This window comes from Indicator indicator, chromosome 14 (assembly GCF_027791375.1).
Source record: "Indicator indicator isolate 239-I01 chromosome 14, UM_Iind_1.1, whole genome shotgun sequence".
Taxonomy (NCBI): Eukaryota; Metazoa; Chordata; class Aves; order Piciformes; family Indicatoridae; genus Indicator; species Indicator indicator.
Window position 1 is genome coordinate 16,068,065 of NC_072023.1, and position 25,277 is coordinate 16,093,341.

At 40.7% G+C, this 25,277-nt stretch overlaps 1 protein-coding gene across 1 annotated transcript; it reads left to right on the plus strand.

Moving 5' to 3' along the window:
* The first annotated feature begins 1,478 nt into the window (after nt 1-1,478).
* On the plus strand, nt 1,479-25,044 carry FAM180A (family with sequence similarity 180 member A). The gene is made up of 3 exons (XM_054387040.1): nt 1,479-1,554; nt 23,627-23,727; nt 24,703-25,044. Exons 1-3 carry the CDS (start codon nt 1,479-1,481, stop codon nt 25,042-25,044), a joined length of 519 nt encoding a protein of 172 aa, XP_054243015.1.
* The last annotated feature ends 233 nt before the right edge of the window (nt 25,045-25,277 follow it).

Consider the following 25,277-nt stretch of genomic DNA (forward strand, 5'->3'; position numbering starts at 1 on the left):
TTACGCCAGCTTCAAGATGAACATGCTGGCTGGAGCAAAGTATCATGGGGCCTGAAGCTTTCAACATGAGAGGCTTCCTGTTCCAGATGCTGTTTCTGGTTTCCAGGTTTGGGGTGTCGGTCTTTTCCTCTGGGCTAGCTTAGGTGTAAGGAACCATTTCATTGTTGGTTTCTGCACTTTTCTGCAAATAGACTAAGATAATTGTACATTGTGTTATCTCATTATATTCCTTATCTCAACCCAGAGGCATTTTTCTGTTACTTTTCCCTCCCATGTGTGGGATGGAATGGGGGCTTGTGAGAGTGGGCTGTGTTAACCCAGGACAAAGAGGAAATGGCCTGAAGTTGCACCAGGAGAGGTTTAGGTTGGATATGAAGAAAAAATTCTTTACTGAAAGAGTGGTCAGGCATTGGAACAGGCTGCCTAGAGAGGTTGGTGGAGTCACCATCCCTGGAGGTGTTCAAAAGCCATGTAGACTTTGGGACATAGTTTAATGGCTATGATAGTGTTAGGTTGCTGGTTGGATTCAATGATCTCAGAGGTCTTTTCCAACTGAAACGATTCTATGATTCTAGTGGTCCCCAGCCCTGTCCTGATGCTGCTGATGAAGCTATACTGAGGACAGTACATGCCTACAGCTTTCTCTGTTCTGCGTCACTCTGCAATAAATGCTTCCAGTCTTGTCTTTCCTGGAGCCAGTGTCAAGAAAATGTCTATCAGTAGTCTTTTTGTTCAGCATCACCTCTCTACATTTGGCCTGGCTATTGTTGACTGTCCATAGAATAGCTTGGTGTCTCCCACAGTATTGTTGCAGACAGACAGTTAAGGATTTGGACCTTCCTGCTCTTTGGGCTGGCCAAGCAGAGAAAAAGGCCAGGACTTGTCTTGCAGAACTGAAGTCTAAGTGCAATATTTTATGCTCTTAATAAAGGAGTGATTGTATGAATCACAGTAGCAAAACTTTCTTGCAGAGCACATGCCCCACCCCTTGACTTAAGTGTCCAAGGGCAGATGTACATCATTCCAGAGGAGGCTTTTACCTTATACATGGCTTAGCATAAAGCCCACTGATTTACAGAGGAGTAGCTACAGAGCTAGGATTCAGGAGTGCCCTTTAATGAAGTTACTTGTGTGTCTTTATTGGACAAAAATAAATTTCAGCTGGCCCATTTTACAAATGAAACTCAGCTACAAAAATGTAACGATATTTATTCACACAGCTGCCAGCAAACTCACATGCACCATGAGTCATTCCAGATGTGGGTAAAAACAAAGTCTGTCTGTGAAAGTAAGTTTCCTGATCCCGAGGAGACTTGGTTTGGGAGAGGAGCTGCACACTGACTTCAGCTGTGTTCAGAAGAACAGGCAGGTTCTCCTTTCAAAGGGGGAGGGGGAGAGGAAGAGCCATTTATTTATTCCTGAAAAGAGATAGGAAATTGAAAAGCTAATATACAGATAGACACATTTTAAAGAGAAGGATGCTTTGGAAGATTTTGCTGCTGCTGATGTTCTATTACAGTACTTATGCCACTGTGACCCACAGATGGAGCAGAGGTAAGATTTAAAGATGAAAAACTATTTAAAAGAAAACTTTTGAGTTTGTATATTTGGTCTGAAATTCTGTTCCATTATACATATATGTACATACATGTATAAAATTTGTCCCTCCTAACTCTGGAATTCTTTTTCTCCATTAAGTAGGAAGTCAGCTGAATAATTATATAGACTAATAGAAAAATATACATACATAAGTGCATAAAAGTAAAATTATATATATTTCATAAAGAATATTTCTTATATCTAAAAAAAAAAATCCCAAGAATCTGAACTACCTTATTTTCTTTTTTTATTCCCCTCCCTTTTTTTTGGTTTCATCTTCTCCTTTTCTCCTGCATTAACAAAACTGTAAATCATGAAATCTTAATGCCAAATCCTTTGCAGTCACAGGTGGCATAACATTCTGCTCCACCAGGCAGGTACCTGCTAATAGCAAACACAACTGCTTGGATTGTGCAAGGTGCCTAGGAATGCCTCTGACCTTGCTCTGACAGACTAGCACATACAACATGTGCTAGTAATAAGCTTGATAACACCTATGGTGTTATCAGACTTCTGCCAATATGACAGTAATATAGTTGTGACATTTATTTAAGCATGTGAGAGTAACATATGTAGTAGTTTAGGACTGGTGAGTTGCATGGGAGATGCTTGCTTAAAAGCTAGTGATGTGATGTCTTTTCCCTTTTTTGTTTTATCCTCTCCTCCAGTACTTGGCATGGGTTCGGTAGCTGCTGGAAGTGGAAAAAGGAAACACCTCCCAAAAGATTTCTTTGGTTCTGATATTGAAATCCACAAATATTTAAAGGAACCAGAGCCTGTTAAAAACATCAAGCTTTCAGATGCCCCCTCCCCACCTCAAACACCTGTGTCTTTTTCATTATAGCCAGTTCCTTTCTAGCCTGCTGTTTGGTTTTGGGTTTGACATTTTAGGGGAGGCAATGGCTGAACGAAGTAACGAAGAGCTATGCAATTCTGCTAAGGTTGTGTGAATGTTAAATTGTTCCATACAGTTAGTGGGGACTCACTGACAGGACATTGACCTGGGACTCAGAATGGCAGGGTCTTTCCCCAGCTTTTCTGTCAGCCTTGTGGATGATACAGGATGAGTCATTATACCTACATCTGCTTTTCTCTTATTGTGTATTAGAGGTCATGACACCTACAGTCATCACAAAATCACTTAATTCTCTAGATAAGAGCTTGTCTTTCCAGGGATGACACATAAAAAGGTGAGGAAATCAGAACTAAATCTATATATATATATATATGATAAAAACCAACTCTGCCTTTTGGAGGAATGAGGTTGACTTGAGTATGAAACAGAGAAATAGCAAAAAGAAGGAAAAATATACATACATAAGTGCATAAAAGTAAAATTATGCACTTAGTGATTATTCCATGTTATTCCATGTGCAATTTAAGGGCATTCTTCACTTTTGCTAACACACTTATTTTAACTAAACAAGACCAACACAACCTTAAAGGAATCCATGCTATTAAAGGTCCGATTTTAATCACCGTGAATATTTAAAGGAAAATATCAGAACTCTTTTGTGCCTTTTGGGAAAGCAGATTGCTTTCAATCTGGAAGCTCTAGAGCTTGTTTTTGGAGACTTCAGAGGGAAAATAAGATTCATTCCCTCTTGTGATAAGGAGTTCAGTTCTCACAATTATTGCATACAGACAACTGCTGAGGAGGAAACCAGATTCCTTCTCCACTGATGCTGGGACTATTCAGCTCCAAGTGTTTTAGAGGCATAACACATTCAACAACAGCTATTTCAGACAACCTCCCTAAACTATCTATGTGTTAGCCCAACCAAACCCATCACAATTTGCGTTATCTAGAGGGCCAAAGCACTCTCCTAATTTTTGAATTGCTTAGAAACCTAAGAGAAAATTTAAGTACCAAGGCACGACACACCCTTCTGCACACTCACTTCTACCCTCCCTCTAGAAATGACAACTGACTCTTCTCTGGGTTAAAACTCTGTCATTTAAGTATTATCCAACTCCTGATTCGAATTTTGCAACAGAAAAACAATAGCAGATCAGCATCTGGTCTGATGGAAATGAAAGACAGATCTGCATATCGTCTCCGTGTCGACTGGTAGTCCAGATTGTTTACAAAACACTAGGAAAAAGGGTCCTGCTTCAATTACCAGCAGGAGAAATGAGCAGTCAATATTGGATAAAACAAGGTTTAGGTTTTGCCTTTTTTTCACTAGAGAACACTGGGGCAGCCTTGGATGCCCAGTTCTTGTAACCAAGTATTTTAAGCTTTGGCTCAAGAAAAAAAGTCAGACGTGTGGAAAGCTGAACATAGTTGTGCTGACTGGTGAGTGGGAACTCCAGACTGCCACCTCCCTTTTCCTTTGCTTTTACAAGCATCGTTTCATGGGGAAAAAAACGAAAAGAGAGGCATTTCTGACAGGAAAACTGAGCACCTTTTAATTTGCTTTAAAAATTTTTCACAGTCCTCAATCTGTCTAGATCCAGCTGTGGGCATTTGTCCAGAAGTCTCAGGCAAAATCTTGATCCCTAGGGTGGAAATGTTCAGAATAATAAAGAAAGATCCTGAGTAGTGACAAAATAATTTGCTTGTCATCATCTCAGGTCTCCATGAGCTTTTTGTAGACTTAGCTACATGGTAATATTCTCTCAGATGTTGTGAAGCATCTGTCTAGAGGAAAAAGGTAATATTAAGTCTCTACTATGTGATGTTTCTTGTTTGCTGGTAGAGGTGAAGTCATGCTCATTTCTGAAGGTCTCAAATACAAATTCTAGATATTCCTGCTGGATAAACGAAGGAATAAATCCCATTACTTGACCAAAAAGAAAACAGCAACAACAAAATAAAAGCAAAACCAAAAGCAAACACACACACACACACAAAACAAACCACAAAAAACCCCATGCAGATGTGGTAACTGGAGAGTGTCACTGCTTGCCATCCTGGTTGCTTTCATCAAAGTCCTCTGTTGAATAGCAAGACAGTGGAGAGCAGCAGTTAGCTTCAGACCTGCATTATAGGACTTGTCTGTGGCTTGAGGAGAAACCCCAAGGCAATCCTTATTAGCATGTTTCATTTCAGCTGGCTATAGTTTATTTGCTGTAAGGACTTCCCAATTCAAATAAATGGTACACAAAGAGTGGCATGATTGCTGTGTGGTTGCCCAGGCAGTGAAGATGTACTGTAATTTCTTGTGGTTGTGGTCTCTTGGACACTAGGGAAGGAGCTGAAATGGTAAGTACACCCCTCAGTAGAGGATGGAAAGGAAAGGTTGAAAGATGTAAAATAAGATGGCAGAACACTTTTCACCCATCAGTGAGGAAAGGATATGTTTGCTATATTAGCCATGCCTTTGGGGAATGGCTGTGCTGTAACTTCCAGACCTCAAAAACAGTATTGCAGTTACATCCACATTGCTCTGGTGCAGATACATTATTTTGTACCCAGTCCCTAGTGCTCAGTGAAATTCAAATAGCTGTTCCATAACACCAGGGAAACAGTTTGTCCTTCTAAGAGGTTTTCTGCAGAAAATGTTACTTGGAAGAACAGAAGGCCTGTGCTCCTTGATTTCCCCACAACATTGCAAGCTTCTAGTGATTTCTCTAGTGTTGTGGCAACTGAGTTTATGAATTTGATGGAGCAGCTGCTACATAAGCAACTCTTGCAGGCTGCTGCTGGTTGCAGGCTTAACTAGAGTTGGCTGGCAGCTTTCCAGTGCCAGGAAAGGGAGGAATACGTAGAAGAGAAGAGACTGGCTGTTGCTAGAAAGCCCACCAGTCCTTTTATAAGGAAGAAGTGTTTAGCATATTCTATATTCATATCTGCTACATACCTGTTGCTGGTGGTCTTGCCATGTGGGAAAAGGGTAAGTGACTGCCTTGGAGATTAGGTCACGCAATGTATCCCCACACCTTTTGACCTTATTTACCTCTCTTCCCCTCACATCACATTGCACCCTTGCAGCCAGGCAATCCCTTCTCAAGCAGCTTCTGGGATTCCACCACCAACAGTAACATTTGTTTGACATTTTTAGCTTGGACATTACGAGTAAAAGGAGAATGTCCTGAATATAGCATCCAGTTACAGCACAAATGGTCAGACACACACACACATACATGCTCAGTGGGCCTTATGTCTACTAGGTTAAGGTCTTAGGACACATCAAGGTTTCCAAAGGCCTAGTACAAGGGTAAAAAGCAATTACACCAGCTGGACCATCTACAATTACTTTTTAAAATGCAGCTTCAATTTAATTTCCTTTAATTTCCATAAAGCCATTGTTATCCAATTCTTAAAATACGTAGTGCATATAAAACAATGAAAGTTATGAAACATTATGAAACAGAGCCAACTCTGTCTAAGCCTGGTTGTGTAAAGAATGTTTCCTCTTATGGAGAAAATGCAATATTTCCCTTTTCTCTGGCTCCCATGTGATCATTTGGAAAACTGCCTCAACTGCCCAAAATTCCTTGGCTTGTTGGACCCATTCTGGTGACCTCACTCGAGCTGCAAAAGGCTTCATTGTTCTGCTGCAGAAGTTTTTCCCACCTGTCCTGAGTCTGTTTCATAAACCTGTACCAGTTCCTGGGAATGCATGCCTATAGGCTGAAGTCTTCTGGCCTAGGGGTTATTTTCCTGATGTAAGTTATTACTGCACCAAGCATCATAACTGTACCTGTAAAGAGAGGGAGGCACTGCCTGAAGGGAAGTATGAGACTGAAATTCAGATGAATTAGCTTTGCAGATGGATGAACTGAACAAGACAATTTATATATCTATGCATATACTTCCTGAATTTCTTGGCAAAGATCTGTATGAGAGATTGGTATAAACGTATGTTATAGACCTAAAACCAGATCCTTAAGAAATAAATTATTTCACACTGTAAGGAGTAGGAAGGGGGCATTAGAAAAATGTCTTATGCCCTCTAAGAAATTAGAAGAGAACAAAGACAAAAATATATTTTCAAGCAGGTCTGGAAAACTAACATACCTTCATGATACAGTGGTGTATGGAATAGAGATCACAGAGCCAGCACCAAGGCAAGCTGCCAGCCTTCTGCATCACAATATGGTGCAAGGACTCTAGCTGGTGTCCCTTCAGGGTGATAGTAATGTGCCCAAGGAAATAAATTCTGCCTTTCAACAGGTACCACCTGGTTGGACCAGTTCTATACTGATAGAGTCATACTGCTTCTGGCTCTGACATCTCTGCCCTCTGCTTTGCTGTGTGGTACAGACATGGCCCTCCAGTTCTTTGAGGCAGATCTTGTAGGCATCAGCTGCAGAGGCAGTCTGAAACTATTAAACAAAGAACTATTGCAGTGAGAGCACTGAAGAAAGGGTTGAAAAGAGATTAGTTACTAGTACCTGGGAAAGCTGCTTACTGTTGTAAAAGGTAGCCAGAATATAAAAGTCTCTGGATGGATTTAGCCTGTGTAGGATGAATACCCAATGGGGTAGGGCTGCGACTGTAATCAAAATCCTTTCTAGCATGTCCTGATTTCCCATATGCTCCCTTAGGGGAAGATTTAATTATTTAACCTGCATGGAAGATGATCCCTGAATCAGAATTCACAGCGGATACCTGAAACTGAAAGGCATAAAAGAAAAGCTTAAAAATATCAAAGTTTCTAATCTCTTCTAGGGCAATGATACTAAACTGCATTAAGATCAGAGGGAGTATAGATTATGGAAGTTTTTACATTTTAATTTAGATCACAGATGGATATTGTACTCTATACATAAAGTGGTTAGACTGTTAGTAAGGAAGGATCTACGTGCTTCTGAGGCTCTTTTCACCACGGGAAGCATCAAAAAATGGCTAAAGCTTACACTTATAGAGTCACAAACTGGTTGACAGAATAAAAGAAAAAAGAGAAAGCAGCTAAACAATTTTGAGGAAATCTAGGTAAGCAGCAAGAGGAAGACACATGCTGTAAGTCTGTTTTCCCTTTGATACGTGCTAGACTAAGTGAGATCTGGGAGCTGAAAGTGGCAGCAGTAGAATCTTCTCGGTGATCCTCGTTCCACCCCAGTACTGAGGACTGGCAAATCAGTAAGACAATAGCTGCCACTTTGGTTGCTTTGGGGTTTTTAGGAATCCTGCATGCTGTGGTGTCTCATCTACTTGCTGTAGTCCCAGATTTGCTCAAGGGCCCTCATGTCCCAGCCAAAGTCCATCTCAGAAGCACCTCCTGCCATTCAAATCACTCCTCACCTTTTCATAGCTCACTTTTTCTTGCCTTTAACAGTCACCTCACAGCTCCTAATGCATGCTGTTAAGCTAATGTTCTCTTCCGTAGGCAAAGCAGCTCTATTATTAGTGAAATAACTCATGTCCACGTGCAATGACTGTAGAGTACTCTGGGTACCCTCCTGAATACCTTATTCTTGACTGCTGGGCCCCACTGGTACCTCACACTATGCAAATAAACAGAGTAAAAAACCCCCTTTCCTTCTCCAAAGAACTTTCAGTGTAATTAAAGAGAGGAAACATTAGCATCCCTTTTCATCGTGGTGAGTGAAATAATTAAATCACTTGCCCCAGATCTCATCAGGATGACTGTGTGCAAGTAGTCCTGTATGTTAAGAGTGGTGATACTTTATTTATTCTGTTTCTGAAGCATAAAGTGATTTTCTTGTTTTCTGGGGTAGATCATGCCAGATGCAGGAAGAAGGTAGTGACTTTTCAGGCAGAAAGAAATCCTGTCAGAAACATTGAATAGTACAATGTCATTGAAAGGAAAGTCAGCAGGTCTTAATGAACATTATCAGGCTGGAGAGGCTTTGATTACTCAAATAGTGACAGGCAAAATGTAAATTGCTGAGGTGAAGCACTGTGTGGAGGAGCAATTAACTTTGCACACAGTGCCTGTGCTTGAGTTCAAGGCAGAGCAGGACCCATAGGGCCAGCCTAGGCTGTTGGAGATGAGAGCTGGTGTTTGCCTGTGTGCACAGCCTGCACCCACTTTGAATGGAGTTCTGCAAAACTAGGTACTCTCTCTGCACTTCAGTGGCTCTGCTGAAAGGAGCTGAGTCCATCCAAGATGCCAATAAACTGGCCAGGTACACAGACACAGCTGCAGCAGGGAGTTGTGTTAGTGCCTTGGTTTGAAGTGGGCAAACTTGTCTACTCCTTGCTTTAAATTTAAAAGTACTGAAACGTGCAAAACAGCACCACTGAAGTCAACAACCATTTTGTCACTCAGGATTAAGGCCACAATCTCTGTCATTATCTCAAATTTGGCTTGCTGTAGTAATCCTGACTGTTAAAATCTTCCAGCCCAAATGTGTTATTTGTTCTTTAAAGTGTTTTTCAGAAAAAAAAAAAAGAAAAAGAAAAAAGAAAAAAGAAAAAAGAAAAAGAAAAAGAAAAAGAAAAAGAAAAAGAAAAAGAAAAAGAAAAAGAAAAAGAAAAAGAAAAACAAAAAGAAAAAGAAAAACAAAAACAAAAACAAAAAGAAAAAGAAAAAGAAAAAGAAAAAGAAAAAGAAAAAGAAAAAGAAAAAAAAGATAACCTAAGGATAAGCTGCAAATAACACCTGTGGGGAGACACATAGACTAAAGTCTATAGAGTCATCTATAGAATTTTCTCTCCCACTGGAAAGAAAACAAGCAGAGGAAGGGATCCCATGTGCTTCTACTTTCCCTGTCTGTCTCATTACCCTGAAGTCCTGTTTTATTTGGCTACTGCTATGGCAGCTTTCTGATATATCCCCCATAACATGCTTGCTAATACAGAGACATTAAACTAGCCTGACTACACCACAAGCCACGAAGCTCCCTTGCCCACCCAGTGGCTAACTCTTAGCCAGTAACTCCCTTAATCCTCCCTGAGATTCTCCAGGCTGCAGCAATAACTTGGGTCCTCTTGTCTTGCTATCACAGTGTCTGAGGCAGCGTGAGCTAAGTGCAAGAAGAATGCAAGTAGGACAAAAAAATGGAGTTAAACACGATCCACTATTCCCAGTTCCCACAAACATTCTTTCCCCCTGGTGAAAGCATATGTGGGGCCATTCCTGGCCCAGTTTTCTGGTTAGGTTTGGCAGCTCCCTGGTTTCCCTAAGACTGGCAAACATATCACTTGTCCTCTGGAAATTCCTCCCCAGCCACAGGGAAACAGGTCACCAGCCAGGAGCCATGCTCCAAACTCATTGAGTGTCTCTCTACTCAGGAGAAGCCAAGTGGGTAGCTGAAAAAAGATTGCTGAGAAAGTGAAAAATAAGAGACAAAACAGGGCAGTGCAAGGATGCTGCTGCATTGCAGTCTTATTTTGAAGACTCAAAGGCACAAGGCTTTCTGTGATAAATATATGGCCCTCCAGCCTGTTGGATGGCACTTGGAAAGTAAACCACTTTGGTTAGTGTTGGTTAGATGTGGATATATGCTATGAGCCAAAACACCAGGATTTCATCATCTCCATCTATTTGGCAGGTTTTTGCATACCTCAAACAGAACTGATGCTTCTAATTTATTCTCTGCCCTGGAAAGAGTACAGACTTTCCAGTCTGGAAGGGCATATTTAAGTCACAGATAGGTAAACGTGAGATGCAAAGGCAAAAGGCAGAGATGCTGAGAAAGAACAGATAAAAAATGGAGGAAAATGCCAAATGAAAGGAAGTAGCATGAATGAGAGGAAAAGACAAAAAGGAAGGAAAAGTGTGGAGAGAGAGAATATGTGGACAGGAAAGATTAGGGTACCATTCACCCCCTTGCCAGCATGGCATGCATCCCCATTTGAACTCATCCTTCAGATGTCCCTCTGTCACAGCTGGTCTTCATCTTATCTGTCTGCGTCTCAGACTCATGGGATAGCTGCATATCTTTGGAGCCTTTTTCTCACTTAAGCAGGACTCATGTTTGCTTCTGGTCCCCACCAGTGTCTCAACACAGAAGGATATTGAGACAGTCTGGGCAATTCACCACCAACCACAGCACAAAACTCAGTTACCCCTACTGAATCAGCAATAGGTTGAGGTCTTTACCCATCTCATTGGGTTTTTTGTTTGTTTGGGGTTTTTTTTATTTGTTTGTTTTGGGGTTTTTGCCCTTCTTTGAACTTTCTAAACTATGTGGGTATGAAAAAGAATCTTTCCACTGCCCAGCAAACAGCCCATTTTATTCCATGGAACGGCAAGAAACTTGCTCTTTTATAGAGCTATGGGGCCACACCATTTCCTGTTAATACCAGTCACACTTTCCCATTAACACCAGTTACAGTAACACTGCCACAGATGCACAAGTCCCTGTTTACCCCTGCCAGTCCCTGGAAGAATGAATCAAGTTCTGCAAGCCCTCAGTTTCCTCCCTGGTTTTCATAATGTTCACAGCCATGATATTACGTTTTTGTTTCACATACAATCATAGAACGGTTTAGGTTGGAAGGGACCTTAAAGATCAACTAGTTTCAATCTCTCCCTTCCAAGGCCTGGGGACACCTCCCTCAACCTGCTGGCCATGCTTCTTTTACTGGAGTTGGCTTTCTGGATTGTCAGTGCACGTTTCTGGCTCATACTGAGTTTCTCATCAGCCAGCACTCGCAAGTCATTCTGCTCAGGACTGCTCTCTATCCATTCTCCTCCCAACCTGTCATTGTGTTTGGGATTGCCCAGACACAGCTGCAGGACTCTGCACTTGGCCTTATTGAACCTCATGAGGTTGGCAGTGACTCCCCTCTGATGCCTATTAAGGTCCCTCTGGATGACATCTCTTCCCTCACCACCCAGCTTGGTGTCATCAGCAAACCCACCGAGGGTGCACTTGATCCTACTGTCCATGCCTAGATCTAAACAAACACAAAGTATCTGCTTATTGAATTTATGTCTGAGAGAACTGTTTGTGTCTTAAGCCCTCTCCTAAAACAAAAGCCACTTAAGGCATGCCTTGTTTCTGTTTACTGCAATTATTCACAACTTGACACTGAATGAACTCCATTTCCAGTGAAACACTACTTGCAGACATCCTAATATAGTGCAGATTGTGTTAAGTGGAAATATCCATTTGTCATAGTCGCAGCCACTTCTGCTTTTCTGGATTGCTGTGCCAGTTTGGCAGAAGGGTTTGGATGGTAATAAGTCTAATGATGCAAACATATAGACTGCTGCTTTTGTTGCTTTCTACCACAAAGCCTTTTTAATGAACAGAGCTCAAAGGGGCTGACTCACCTTGATGTGTACTTAGCAAATTGAAACTCATCTGGGTCCTCACAGAAATACAAGGATAGAGATGTACTCGAAGCCTTTTCCACACTAGGGTGTCCCAGAACTGGAATCAGATGCAATCAACATAAATCAAATACAATCAGGCCCAGATAGACTCAAGTGGCAAAGGACAGTGTGTGATGGCCATATCTGGCTCTCCAGCAAAAGGAGGATGATGACATGGCCCTGCCACACAAGATGCCTGGGAGAAGCCAGAGTGAAACAAATGGGCAAGCACAGTGTCTGAGCTCAGCTCAGAGGATTCCAGGTTTGATGAATGGACTACAGATACCAGGTTCTTTTATCAACCATCAAGAACACCCAAAACCTGTGTCTGGCCCACGTTTTTTATCTGTGTTATCTAACCTTCCCTCTTCCCCATGCCAAGTTGCTGTATTTCACTGTGTCTCATCTCTCTAAAATCAGCCCTGCTGAGGGAACACATCAGCCATTTGGCTGAGATCCAGGAAATGCTGCATGCTGTGGATGGAGGGAATCCTCCAGGAATGCACAGATCTGAGAGGGAAATTGAGATGTTTAGGAGTGGGACTGTGAAAAATGGGGCAGATACAAGCTGCCAATCACAGCTAGGGGCTTGTCTTGCCATGGTGCTGCATTTTTCATGTTCACATCAGGGTAATGCTGTGGGCTGCAGTTAATGAAGAAGTTTGTCTTTAGAGAATCTGCCTGACAAATAGCTAAGTGTTAGGGAGACCATAAGAAATTGTATTTCCCTGGAAAGGCACTCCTATTCTAGCCAGAAATTGTATTTAGTGAGCAGGCTGTTGGACATTTGCTGGAAATTTCTGGATGGCCTTCTAACACTGAATGACTAACTGCATGCACCACAGACCATCAATCCAGCATGCATCCAATTATGTCAGCCTTAATCTCCATGCATGCTGTTAACATCCATTATGGTCCAGTGGTGGTGAAGTCCAAAGCTGAAAATGTGCACATACATCACCTAAACGAACATATGGGGACTCTTAAACAAAACATCACCACCAAGGTAAAGACCTCAGTTTCTACTTGCATAGATTTATCAGTGAGGTAAATGTAACCAATTCATCACATGCCTGAAATATTTTATACCCCTCTCTCCTTTCTGTTTACATCATTAAAGTGTGTATCATGTCCAGCTGACTTTTCAGGCCCATCAGTGATGTCCCCCAGGAGGTTTTCAGGGCTCTCAATGATGTCCCCCAGGAGCTTTTCACTCCTGGTTGAATTCATGGTGCCAGACAAGACATAAACTGTTCAAGAAGCAAATGTATCTTCTCTGAGATCTCTGTATGTGAATGCTGCTGAGCCTGAGGTGGGACCTCAACATCCTTGGCATGTCTGCCTGCTGAGGTGGAAAATAGTGCTAGTCCTTCTCACTGCAATTCAGCTGGGAGTAGATACTTGAATATATTGTGGTGGAGTTTTCTGTTTTCAAAACCTGGTGCACTTCCATATGGGTGCTTTTCTTGACAAAGCAGCACATGCATTATTTAAACAAAGATATAAATCTCCTTCTGAGCATCACTTTAACAGCAAACTGGAGCACTCATGTCATCCTCTCTTTGTTACCCAATGGGTAACAGCCAGTAACCCAGGGTATCCAAGGAACTCAGATATGACAACATAGTTTGCATCCTTCTTCACGTTTAATACCTGCACACTGCTTAGAGGTCAAAACAGAACTTAAAGATTATTTAGGCTAGCATTTAGAAGTATAAATAGGGGGACAAGTAGTCCCTGTCTTATTTTGTGGCTAAATGTCAGTTTTCCCCTACAAATGATTAGTGTGCTCCAGTATCTCAGACAACAATGACCTCTTACTTATAGGCAGCTTTGACAACACAGGGCTTCATGTGACCTGGCTGCCCTCAGAGCAGCATCATGAGTTTGGTGGTGCCAGCTCAGGTCATCCAAGGACCTCATTCACACTGTTCAGCTGCCTTGCAACTTGAAATACTCAAGAACCTACAACTTGAAATACTCAAGAACTCAAGGGCTTTCTGTATTTAATGGTGAATCCAGTTGTACATCATTCTCAGCTTTATTTCAGCAGATCTGAATGATCTAAGAGTAATGAGACTTCAGGAGAGCATGAAATAACAAGGAACAGCTTGCAAAATGGAAATCCCATGTGTGTGATTGTGGAGTGGGTAGGGAAGCTATAAAAGCAATCTATTTTGAATTCATCCTTCAGATTTCTTTGCTGTGTTTCCAGCAATATCACACAGATTGACTGTTCAGGGAGGTGGTGGAGTCGCCATCACTGGAGGTCTTTAAGAAAAGATTGGATGTGGCACCTGGTGGCATGGTTTAGATGATGTTGTGGTGTTGGGTCATAGGCTGGACTTGATGATCTCAGAGGTCTTTTCCAGCCTCAATAATTCTGTGATTCTGTGATTGTCTTGCCTCACCATTGCCAACATTGAAATCCACCCATTCTATTTTGTGGATTATTATATTTTAGTTTTATGGGGGTTTAAATACTATTTTCATGCAAATGCAGAAATTAATAAAATGGAGCCCAAACATTCCTGCAGGTCTGAACAACAGAATAGATGCCTTCTCATGGTAACCCTCACTCACTGATCCAGAAGAGACATGTGGTTCCTCTGCCTCTTACCCAGGGGACATAGCACTTTTCACTCTTCATGTTCTGCTTAGATGGCAAAACAGCTGTACTAGTCCAGTCAAGGAACATACATGAACCCATCTTCACCTGTGAGTTACTTTCTCAGATTTCTTGTCTTAATCATCACTGCTAGGAATCATACAATGTTTTGAAATGGCATTGAATCCAGAAATAGCTCATCTCACAGAAAGGACCCAGTATCTCCTTGCTTTTTGCATATTGGACAAAGATAGACTTTCTCTCTTCAGCACATATTCATGTAATTAAGAAAGGTAGGTGTATTGACATTTGGAGCTCAATAAACAGCTGGAAAGGCAGCTGGAGTTTCTCTGGTTTCGAAAAACAAGTGAAATTCCAGAACATAAAAAGCAGGGAAATGGGATTTATGTATTCTCCTCCTAATAATTTATTTCAACTCAGATGGAGAGTTGAAGAAATGATGAAGACAATACTGGTTCTTTCTAATGTGAGGGAGAATAATTGGTCTATATAGCATTTAATCCTCCTCAGTTTTGAGGTGTGATGTTAATACTTAGTGAATCTGAAGAATAGCTTCTTGTTACACATGTAGGTGAGCAGTTAATACAAGAATAAAATGACAGTTGTGGTCAGTTCTATAACAGTTCTTAGCTCCACCATCAAACACTTGAATTTACTTGCTAGTTGAAACAATCCACTGGTGGCTTTAGTGAATAATTCCAGTGTCTCCATAATTTCACTGTTTATCTTCACCTCAGCTAACAGCTCCATGACCTCAGTGCTACAGTTCCCATAGGGATAATTCATCACAGGACAACTCAGTTGTCAATAACAAGAAACGTTCATTAGTTCTCTCAATCTGCAGGTCACATGGTAACAGATTTTAGAGTCAGAATGCCTGTGTATTTTTTGTGTTTGACCACCTTCACAGAATTTCATGCAGTGTCCCTTTTAACTGATCCAATGCATTATGATTCAATAAAACACATTTTGTGAAAAGGCAGGGAGTTCAAACTGGAAGATATCATGAAATGGAAATCTGCTGATTCTCTTGTTAACGTGTAATAGGACATTTCCATTCTCAGATAAAAAGGCAAGGTAATTTCCAAGACAGCTCCTAAATCTGTTTAGATAAAGCACATAATATTGTTCCCACTCTCTGAACTGACATTTTATTCAAGGAGTTAGTCAAAGACAATAGTTCATACTTAGAGTGAAGAATCTGAGTTGTCATTTGTGATAATGAAATGAAATTCATGCTACACCCTGCTAGTTCTGTGGTTCAAACTGGACCTTTGATTCCTTTCTCATCATCAAGCCCTGGAATAAATTTAAAATAATCTTTGTGTCAGTTGAACTTACTCTCTTAAAAAGCAGAGGGATGTAAGATAGAAGAGAAAGAAGTTTTTAGCAGCTGGTGGTCTGATCCTCACCTTGAGCAGGATCAGTGACTACACTAATTGAGGCTAACATACACAATGAAAACCCATTTAGCTTAGTGGTTAGATCAAGTGCTTGTAGGCATGAGGAAGGACTTCTGTTCTTCCTAACTAGGGCTGATGTCCATCCTTAAGTCATATGAGAACTGGATCAGAACATATGAGAACTGGATGAGATCATATGAGAACAAATGACATAAAAGCAGTTGGACTACAGTTGCACTGGGAGTTCCTCACATGTAGGAGTGCTGCTGGTGTAGCAGCTGCAATGCAGAGTGACACAGCTAAAATCTACTGTTCTTTCTTTTGTTTGCTTTTTCCCTTCATTCATGACCAGACATATCCCTGACTCACTGTGTGGCCACAAAAAGCACTGTTGGCACAAATGGAAGGAGGGAGAGTCTGATGTGGGGGCAGGCACACTGGGCTGCCTCTTGCAGCTGCAGCTGTGATTAGGTCAGCCTCAGCAAAATGCTAGCCACTCAATCACTTTTGCCTCGCAGGAAACCAAGGAAGCCTAACTGAAAAAGAAAGTACTACAAAACATAAAAAGAACATTTTCAGCTACTGGATGCCTCTCCTTTGTGCTGCGTGTTTCAGCTCTGTGCAAATACATATTTGGGAGGTAGTACAGGGCTCAAGCCTACCCCTTTAGCCTCTGTGATGCTAATATAAAAAGGGCAGAGAATTAGAGAGAGTGATTTGGTTATAAAGGTCTTTCCTTTCAGAGTAAAAAACCTCCATGATGCATAGAGCTCTTAGAGCTGCTGCACCTCTGTCTTTACCTGCAAAGCAGAGCTCTGATTTCCATTACTCTTTCTCCATTGTTCAACAGGGGAATTACCCACTTCAGTCTGCTCCTTCATTACAGCTCAGTGCCAAAACATCAACACCTGACTGATATTTCTTCTTTCCTCCCTTCCTTCCCTGTACCTTCCTGGGAGAAATAGATTAGATCATTATTATATACCATCATTTGTTCATTTTTAAGAAACTTTTTCAGAGGTGTTCAATTAAGATTGTTTATTGTCTTCTTCTTGCATAAGGGTTGCTGTGAGCAGCACAGACAGGGAAGGAGAGGTGATCCTGCAATGAAGCCAGGGGTAAAGCACAGTGGTTCATTTCCCATCTCTGCTTGAAATTTCCTGTTACCAAAATTGCTTGCTGCTTCTGTGTTAGACCTATGGAAGAGGATTCATATTTCTTTTCTTTATTGCCACCCTTCACTCATATAGTGCTCATCATAGCCTATCCCCAGTTCTTGGTAATATTGCAGCAAACTAAAGGATAACAATGTATTTCACTTCTTCTTTCCTTCGATTTCTCTTTGTGCATTTTTTTCTCTGCATGCTTTCTGCAGCAACTTTACTCCAGCATATTAATGGACTCTTTTAGCTGACTACATCTTTTTTTGTGGCATAAACAATTTCCAGTGGGGACCCCCCCCCCCCTCCTTATAACCAAAGGAAGAATAAATAACAGCCTACATTGCTATGGATGGGAAAAGGTGAAAACACTGCACGATGGAAATTCCATCTGAGGAAATAAATTCTCTGATCATTTTAGTTGGCTGATGTTGGTCATATCTTCCACATCATTTTACTTCAATCATGAAAGAGAAAATATCCTCCACTTCTCCCAAATGCAGGCTCAGATGCATCATTTCCTTCTCTGGAAATATCTGTTTCTATAAACATAAGGGGTTTCTGGTCTTTCTAATACACTTTTACATTCCTTTACTTATGCCAAGTAGCTAGAAAGGCTATTACCACTGTAGGGTTTGCATATAAACTCTATTGCATCCTAATCTTAATGCATCTCAAGATGTTTATGAAGCACAGAAGTGAAGGTTGGAGTGGGATATGTTTTAAGACGTGCTGTGAGAATATGTGTGTTTCTTAAAAAGAAGATACGTAAAAGGTAATGTTGAAAAGGCTAATCATGTGATGAACCAAAGGATTGAATACAATTTGTTATTCTAAGTGTTTTTAAATGATTCTTTTTTCTCTAAAAAAAATGTTGCCTGCTTCCAATTTTTGCAGGGATATCTGCTGCCCACATCCTTATTGAAGAAAATTAGACTTTCAAGATGGACTTCTTTGCTATTTATAGCTAAAGAAGAAAAAAAATGTCCATTCTCACTTTTAGCCAGCAACAAGTAGGAACAAAGAGAGATCATTGCCACTATTAACTTTAGTCTCAGTATCTAAGTAAACAAGGATGTAGAGATGAAAATGAAATGAGGCAAATTGTCTTGTAGTTGCTTTCAGAGATCTGCTAGTTCGTGTTGGTGTGTAATTAAAATGTCTTCTCCATCTCACTGCTATTTTGTCCTAAGGCGTTTGGGGATTTAATCTCCAATAATGGAGATTTAAATGTATTAAATTTGGAATGCACTGCACTTGTTGTCATGGGAGCTACTTCTGTGAGTAACTGCAGTTCCAGATACAAGTTTCAGAAGATAGTCTATAGCACTGCAGTATATTTCCCTTGTCCTTCTGGGGGTTTGTGTGTACTGCTCTTATTTTATTTCTCTTACTCTTCTTCTTGCTTCCCACTCTTTCCATTTCTCCTGTGCTAGGGCCAAGTGTTCAATAATTTCTAATATAGCAGTTTTGGTATAGTAAAGCAAAAAGTCAGAAAGCATAGAGGAGCTAATCCAGAACACATTGCATTCCAGGAGGTGGTCAGCCAGAACTCAGGTTCTGCCTTGCCAGTGATTGCAGGCCCAGGGCAGTATAAAACACCTTGTAGAGGGTAAACACATGTTATTCTGGAGATGAGACAAGTGCAGGAGAAGAAGTAAAGAAAGATGGAATTTCTAAATATAAAACCTGTTCATCACTTATTAACACTCTACTGTTTGTGATTGATGATACTGCTTTCACTGTGCACCTCTTACAGATCAACACCTCTTCATTCTGGAGGAAGAAATGCTTCTGGCAGCATGATCTGCTTCAGCACAAAGCAGGTAGCAGCTCAGGGCAGCAAAATATTTAGTGACTTTGACTGCATCATGGTAAAGACAAGTATTTCACAGTTATCCTTAAGCGGTTAGCCTGAAGCAATAAATTTGGGAGAGTAAATTGTTACTCCATCAGTGGAAAAACTCAGCACAGGGACCCACAAAAAAGTCATCTGACAGAAATAAAACTCTTCATGCATAAAATATATACTTCTGGACTGATTGTAAAACTTCATGAGGAGGGTGATCAAAGAGGAACCTGAAACAAAAAGCCTTTATCAAGGGTATGCAGACTTTGACACTCATGTCCTCTTCTCTTCAATGCATGGTCGATGAAAAATGTAGAAATGTGAACTGGAAAGCAAAACTTCTATACCCTCACCAGTGAACGTGTGGCTAATGAGGTCCAAAAAATTATGACAAAGTTCTTAAGAGAGATGAAAAGATTTTTAAAATAAAGCTGTTGTCAGTCTCAGATGTGCTGTTACATTTGAACCATGAAGAAATTAGTAAGCTGTTATGAGCTAAACAGTTAGAAGTAGGCCAACAAGCAGGCAGACATAGTTGCGGCTTTTGTTTAAAAACCTGAGGAGTCTTTAAGGATAAGTGGAGTAGAGTCAACAGAGCCATAGGAGACTGGATGGACTCCTGTAGTGTGCACAGCAGAATAAGGATTCCTGAGCCACCTTTTGACAGGTACTTTTAGCCACCCATAGGACTAGACATGTTGGCACCATCTCCAGGGCACAGGATGAGACCTTTCAGATCAGGCAGGTGGGCTGGGAGTGTGCTTAGGTGCACTGCTCATATCCATCTCTAGCCCTGAGGCCTCAATGGGCAGCAAGGGAAGTCAGACTAGGCAGCATTCTTAAGACTCTTCTGAAGAAGGGATTATGAGAGGATGAGCCTGGTAGTACACAGATAAATAACAGATTGGGATTGTGTTTTTGTTTTGGTTTGGTTTTTTGTTATTGTTCTGTAAGGATAATCAAACCGTTATTTTTCCTACCTCATCTCTGTTATTCTTAAGCTTTTTGTTATGTCACTGTTCAGCCCTTAGGACATACTTTGAAATGTCTTGATGCATTTGTAAGAGAAGTAAAACCAATAAATCAATAGGAGTTTCTTCACTGACTTCAGAAATCACTGGGTTGGGCTTTCTCTGTCAATATTTATTAGGGATCTCTGCTCCTTAGACATTCATAGCCACAGCCATTGAAATTAATCAGCTGCAAAATCACCATAAAATACCACATATTGCTTTGCATCTTCCTATGAAATAATTGCTTGATAGGTTTATAGGAAATTCCTTTGGGGAAGAAAATAGTAAAGATCTGCTGTTCTTTGATGCTGTCCACCTAAATCTTGCCAGGGAGAGAAGTAAATGCAGGAAGACATCAAATCAGCAGAAAAGTTTCAAGTGGAATTCACAGCCACTAAATGCAGAATCTTTCTCTGTCTCAGCTTTTATGCTTAACTGACATGCATGTTGAGTCAGTGTAATGAAAATCAGAAAGCGTTTGCTCTGAATGCTTACACAATCTCAGAGGAGCTCATGAATTCGTTGAAAAGACTGTGCAGGGAGTGATGGTGTGCAGGAAGAGAGGGAAAGAGAAGGACTGAAATAAAATGTGAATCAGGAAAATCAGATCACCATAACAAATATAAATGAGCTCTGAAGAAATTTCTGAATAGAGTCGCTAAAAACTGTAACAAAGTTTGATACGTTTTGGGACCAGGATAATGAGATCAGGGAGTCAGTGTTAGCCTGGTCTCTGCAGAGGACAGGACGATTCTGCTGAGTGTGCAAAGGCCTTTTTTCACAATATAGCAGCTCAGGCACTTGTCCTTTTGAATCTCCTAACCTCATCCATGTTATCCTGGGAACAGCTGGGTAGGAAAACTCAGCTTGTTCCTGAGGTGTTACCTGTGATTCAGCAAGTGAGTCAGTAGTAAATGGCATTCACTTTTCTTTGAGTCCTTCACTCATTCTTTTCTTGGTGAGTGGGGATGGGCTGAATCTGATGACTTCTTGTTCAGCTCCATGGTGGGAAACTGCACTTGGCCCAAAAGTTAAAAGTCATTAGTGTGATGACAATAAGCATGACAGCACTGAAGCAAAATGCCACCAGCAGCTTTTCCATGGATCAGGAAGTGTTTTGGGGATGTAAACCATCTGCATATGTAGAGCTACTCTGTACTCTTGAAGCTGTTTCCACTGAAAGGGCATCTAAAAGAGATAAAAATGAATCATCATCATTATGGACTGGATTTTTGCCAGCTGCTTAGCAATTAGAGTTTTAATTGCCCAGCAATAAAAGTTTTAATTACTCAGCAATTACTTCTTGAAGTTTCAAATACTTCACATGGACTCAATTGCATTCTCAAATTGCCAAGAGCAAAAGATGGGATAGCTACAATGTGTCTCAGCAAAGCTCTGAGCAAGATGGATGAGTATCAGTGGCGGAGCCTCAGATGAAAATGGTTATAAACTCATTTGTCAGCAGTCAGCCAGACAAGCACTCTCAGAGAGCAGAACCTGCAGGAAGCTTGTGACCTTTCCCAAACTCACTGCCTCCATGGCTAGACCAGACAAGATGTGGCATCATGCTGGGGAAAGGGTCCTGCAGAAACTGAGTTCTTTCATCATCTCTGATCTTTCACTTGGTGCATTCCTTCAGGCTTTTAGTATCACAAACCTTGCAAACACTATTCAGTTATTGAAACAAGTTTTAATCTAAACTCAGATGGATCCAATAGAAGTACTTAACTCTTCTGATGCTTATCAAAATGCTTGAAATACATCCCTGCAGCATGAATTTACAATTTGTAGTATCTAGGTGCAGTTAGTTTATTGCAATTCAGCAAAGTAGTTTACCTATACTATATTCCCTAGGGAATTCAAGGCCAAAAAATTAAGTGCATGTAAAGTATCTGAAACTTCATGCACTAATTGCTGGGTCAAGCATGAATTACTTCATAACCAGCATTATCCCAATTAATTTTCCTTATGATAGATAGTAAAGGTCCTAATTAACACAATCTCTGAGGGTCTGGCTTCTTTCTCCTTGCATTACTAGAACTTAAATATCATTAACAGGTCGAACTTCAACGAAGTCAACAGTTGGCAACAGCCCAGGAAATAGGAACGTATTTAGGCTAGTCCAGAAGGAACTGCATATTTGTGATCTGCTTGGGTAATCAAGGAGGCAAATTCTCTGAGGAACCATGTAGGTGAGGATTAATAAAAAGAGTTGTTCCAGCTTATTTTGCATGCTCAGCAGAGAGAGCTTTAAATGATGTTCAGGTTTTCTACAGGCAGCATGCAAAATCCAAAAATTTTGTCAAAACAAGAAAAAAAATTAATTAGTAAAAACATCTAATGAAAAAAATCTGTTAGAGAGTGGGTGGGATTAAACTTTTTGGAAATTCAATGTAACCTGCATGTTTTAGTAAATGTTACTCCTAACCGTAGGACTCTAAATTTTGGAGGAGAATCATATGTCTTTCAAAAGATGGTTTGGTTTGTTCTTTTTTTTCTTTTTTTTTTTTTTTCCTTTTTTCCTATTAGTGTTTACATTTATCTATTGGTAAACAACAGTTAAAGTTGAGAAGTAAAGTTTATGAAGAAATGTGACAATACTCACACAAGCATACCAAATCTAAACTATGGTTACCTAAATATCAACAACTAAATAATATACACGTAACATTAAACAAAACAGAGTTTCCCCCTCCTGTTCTGAAAGGAAGCTGCACCTTTTAATGGTACCTGGCTACTTGGTTAGTAAGTTTGCTGGCAACTCAAGGCATTTTGGTGGTCTGCAAAGTAGCAGCAGACGTTTTCTATACTTTCAACGTCTGTCACTGATTCCACAAATGCTCTACCTCACTGTAATGCTGAGTTCAAGGACTATACATTTTCTTTCTCTCTCATTTCCCTGAGATAATATCTGTGTTACACTTCCCAGTGGTGAATAAATACCTGATCACAGCAGGCTGTTTGTCTTTTTTCTAGCTATAACATTGTAAAATATTAAAGTCATAATACATCGTCATTGAATGGAGGTGTCTTGTCTAAACTTGTATAAGCTTGATGAATACATATAAGTATCTCCAAAGGGTGAGTCACTCCTTCCAGACTTCCATGCTAGGTGTGATGGTTTGAAACTGTCTTTTTAATTTTTCCTTGCAAAGTTCAGAACAGAGAAAGTGAAAGAGTGTAAATAAGTCACTATTGGGTGTAAGAAAGCAAAATAATGATTGTTCTAAACACTTCCATTGGATAGATAGAAATGTTTAAGAACTATTACCCAAAACAGATGAGGTGATCTGCTTTCCAGAGGAGATGTTTCCATCAGCTGAGGAGAGATAAACTTTTAGACAACTGAAGCCAGAAGAAATGTAGGTTCTTGGAAGTATGACTGTAGGAGAATGACCTGAAGAAAGTAGGCTTTGTTGAGGGGGTCAGTGTTGACATTTTTTTTCAGAGCCAGGAGTAGAACATGTATTTCAGGAAACGTTGATGTTGCATTTATTGTTATTATTCCTTATAGCATAGCTGTAACTCAGAGTAACAGACTTGGAAAATAAACCACTCTGTGTTAGCCAGTCTGCAGATACAGGACCAACAGCTAACCTACATCCCTAGTATAATATAGTCAAAGCAGTTCATGTTTATTTACAATGAGAAGCCATGCTGTACAGTTAAGTCTTTGCAACAGACAGTTCTTTGGTTGAATTGACTATTAAAAGGTGCTTCCTCTTTTCAGTGTTTCCTCTTTTCAGTGTTTGCTAACCTGTGAAACTCTCTTTTCCCATTATTATTTTCCAGCGATGCTTTTCCCAGCTGCTCAGAGATTGAAGAGGTCCTCAGCTGCCTTCCTTAACCCAGTGCTACAAAACTCACTGGAAGATGTGATCCTGCTTTATGAGGTTCAGTATATGGGAGAAGATAATACCTTAAGTGCTAACCAAGATTGGGGTTAATATCCATATTGGGCTATCTGTTTTCTGTCTTCATGACACTTGTGCCAGCAGCAAACTCACTGCTGACTATGTAATAGCTCACCAGAAGGGGGGGAACAGACATGTATGACAAACTTAACCCTCTCAGCATGCAGCAGTTGTCTGCAGTACCTCAACTGTGGGTTTTAGTTCACTGACAGTCAAAGTGAAAACCAGAGCAAAGGGCTTTTTACTGAAAGCAACTTTCTTCCAGAATAGTTACATACTAAATGTGCAATGTACTTACATTCTTCAGTATAAGTCTCAGCCTCAAATTATTTGTTCAAATCATTAAAGCCATGAATATCACTCATTGCAAAGTAATCCTGAGGGCATGACTGCTTCACTTCAAAATGATTCAGGTCCCCTCTTTCACAGCAGCAGAGACTACAGATGTAATGTGCAATTTGGAACAGTGTCACATGGTTAGTGAAGAGAAAGTGGCCCACCTGAAGTAGGCACATGGGTTAAATCTAGCTATACCACTCCTTGAGATACTGGAACGTCCAAACAGGAGAAATGGGCTGGAAGCTGTTGCTGAGCTCTCATATAAAGCTAGGCTACCACTGCTATCCGTGGCAGGGTAAATGGCCTTTCCTAGCTGTGCTGCTGTCTCCACCTCTCTAATCCCCATACCTATTTTGCACAATAGACTACCACTTTTTCCTTTTCCCCTTCTCCTTTCCCCACAGCCTGTCTCTTATGCTCCCAGGTAGATAACACAAGATTACAATGTTCACACCCACACCTTCTGGTTTGTCCCATTTCAAGCCAGTGGCAATGAGAATTTTGCCTCCATTTGATCTAATGTAAGGACCTAAGGGCATGTTGTAATTCACATTTGCTCTGCCTAGAGTCTCTTGGAGAAGACAAATATCTCTCTGTGTTCTGATTTTGTACCAGTTTCTATTAGCTGAGCTCGACATTGACAAAGGTCAGAGGATCTCCATCAAAGATGAAGAGCTTGCTTCACTGCGGAAGGCTGCTGAGTTTCACACCATCTGCAACGACATCATCCCCAAGAGCATCACAGAGATCCGCAGGCTGAGCAGTAGGCTGTCTTCATACCCGAGGGTCCTCAAGAAAGAAGACTTTGAAAGGACAGTACTGACTATGGTCTACACTGCCTACCGGGCTGCTCAGTCCCAGGGGCATCAGAAAGACATTTGGGCCGAATCCTTTGTTAATCTTTACAAAGCCCTGAAGCACGACTTGATGTTGCCACACAACAAAGAGCCATCATAGTGGAAGAGGCAAGTCAGCCAGCTCTTCTGACTGATACGGGACGCATGTAGCACGTCCAACACTTTTTTCTGTAAAGTTTAATAACCTGCTTCATGAAAGATTATTTGTTTTCTAGCTCCCTCTTGTGGAATTCGCTTTGTAGTTCCATGTTAAATGGAGAAAAATGTTAATCTTCAGACCCTGGAATACAATTTTTGTGCTGCCGTAGAGGCACATTCTCTAATATGCAAAGA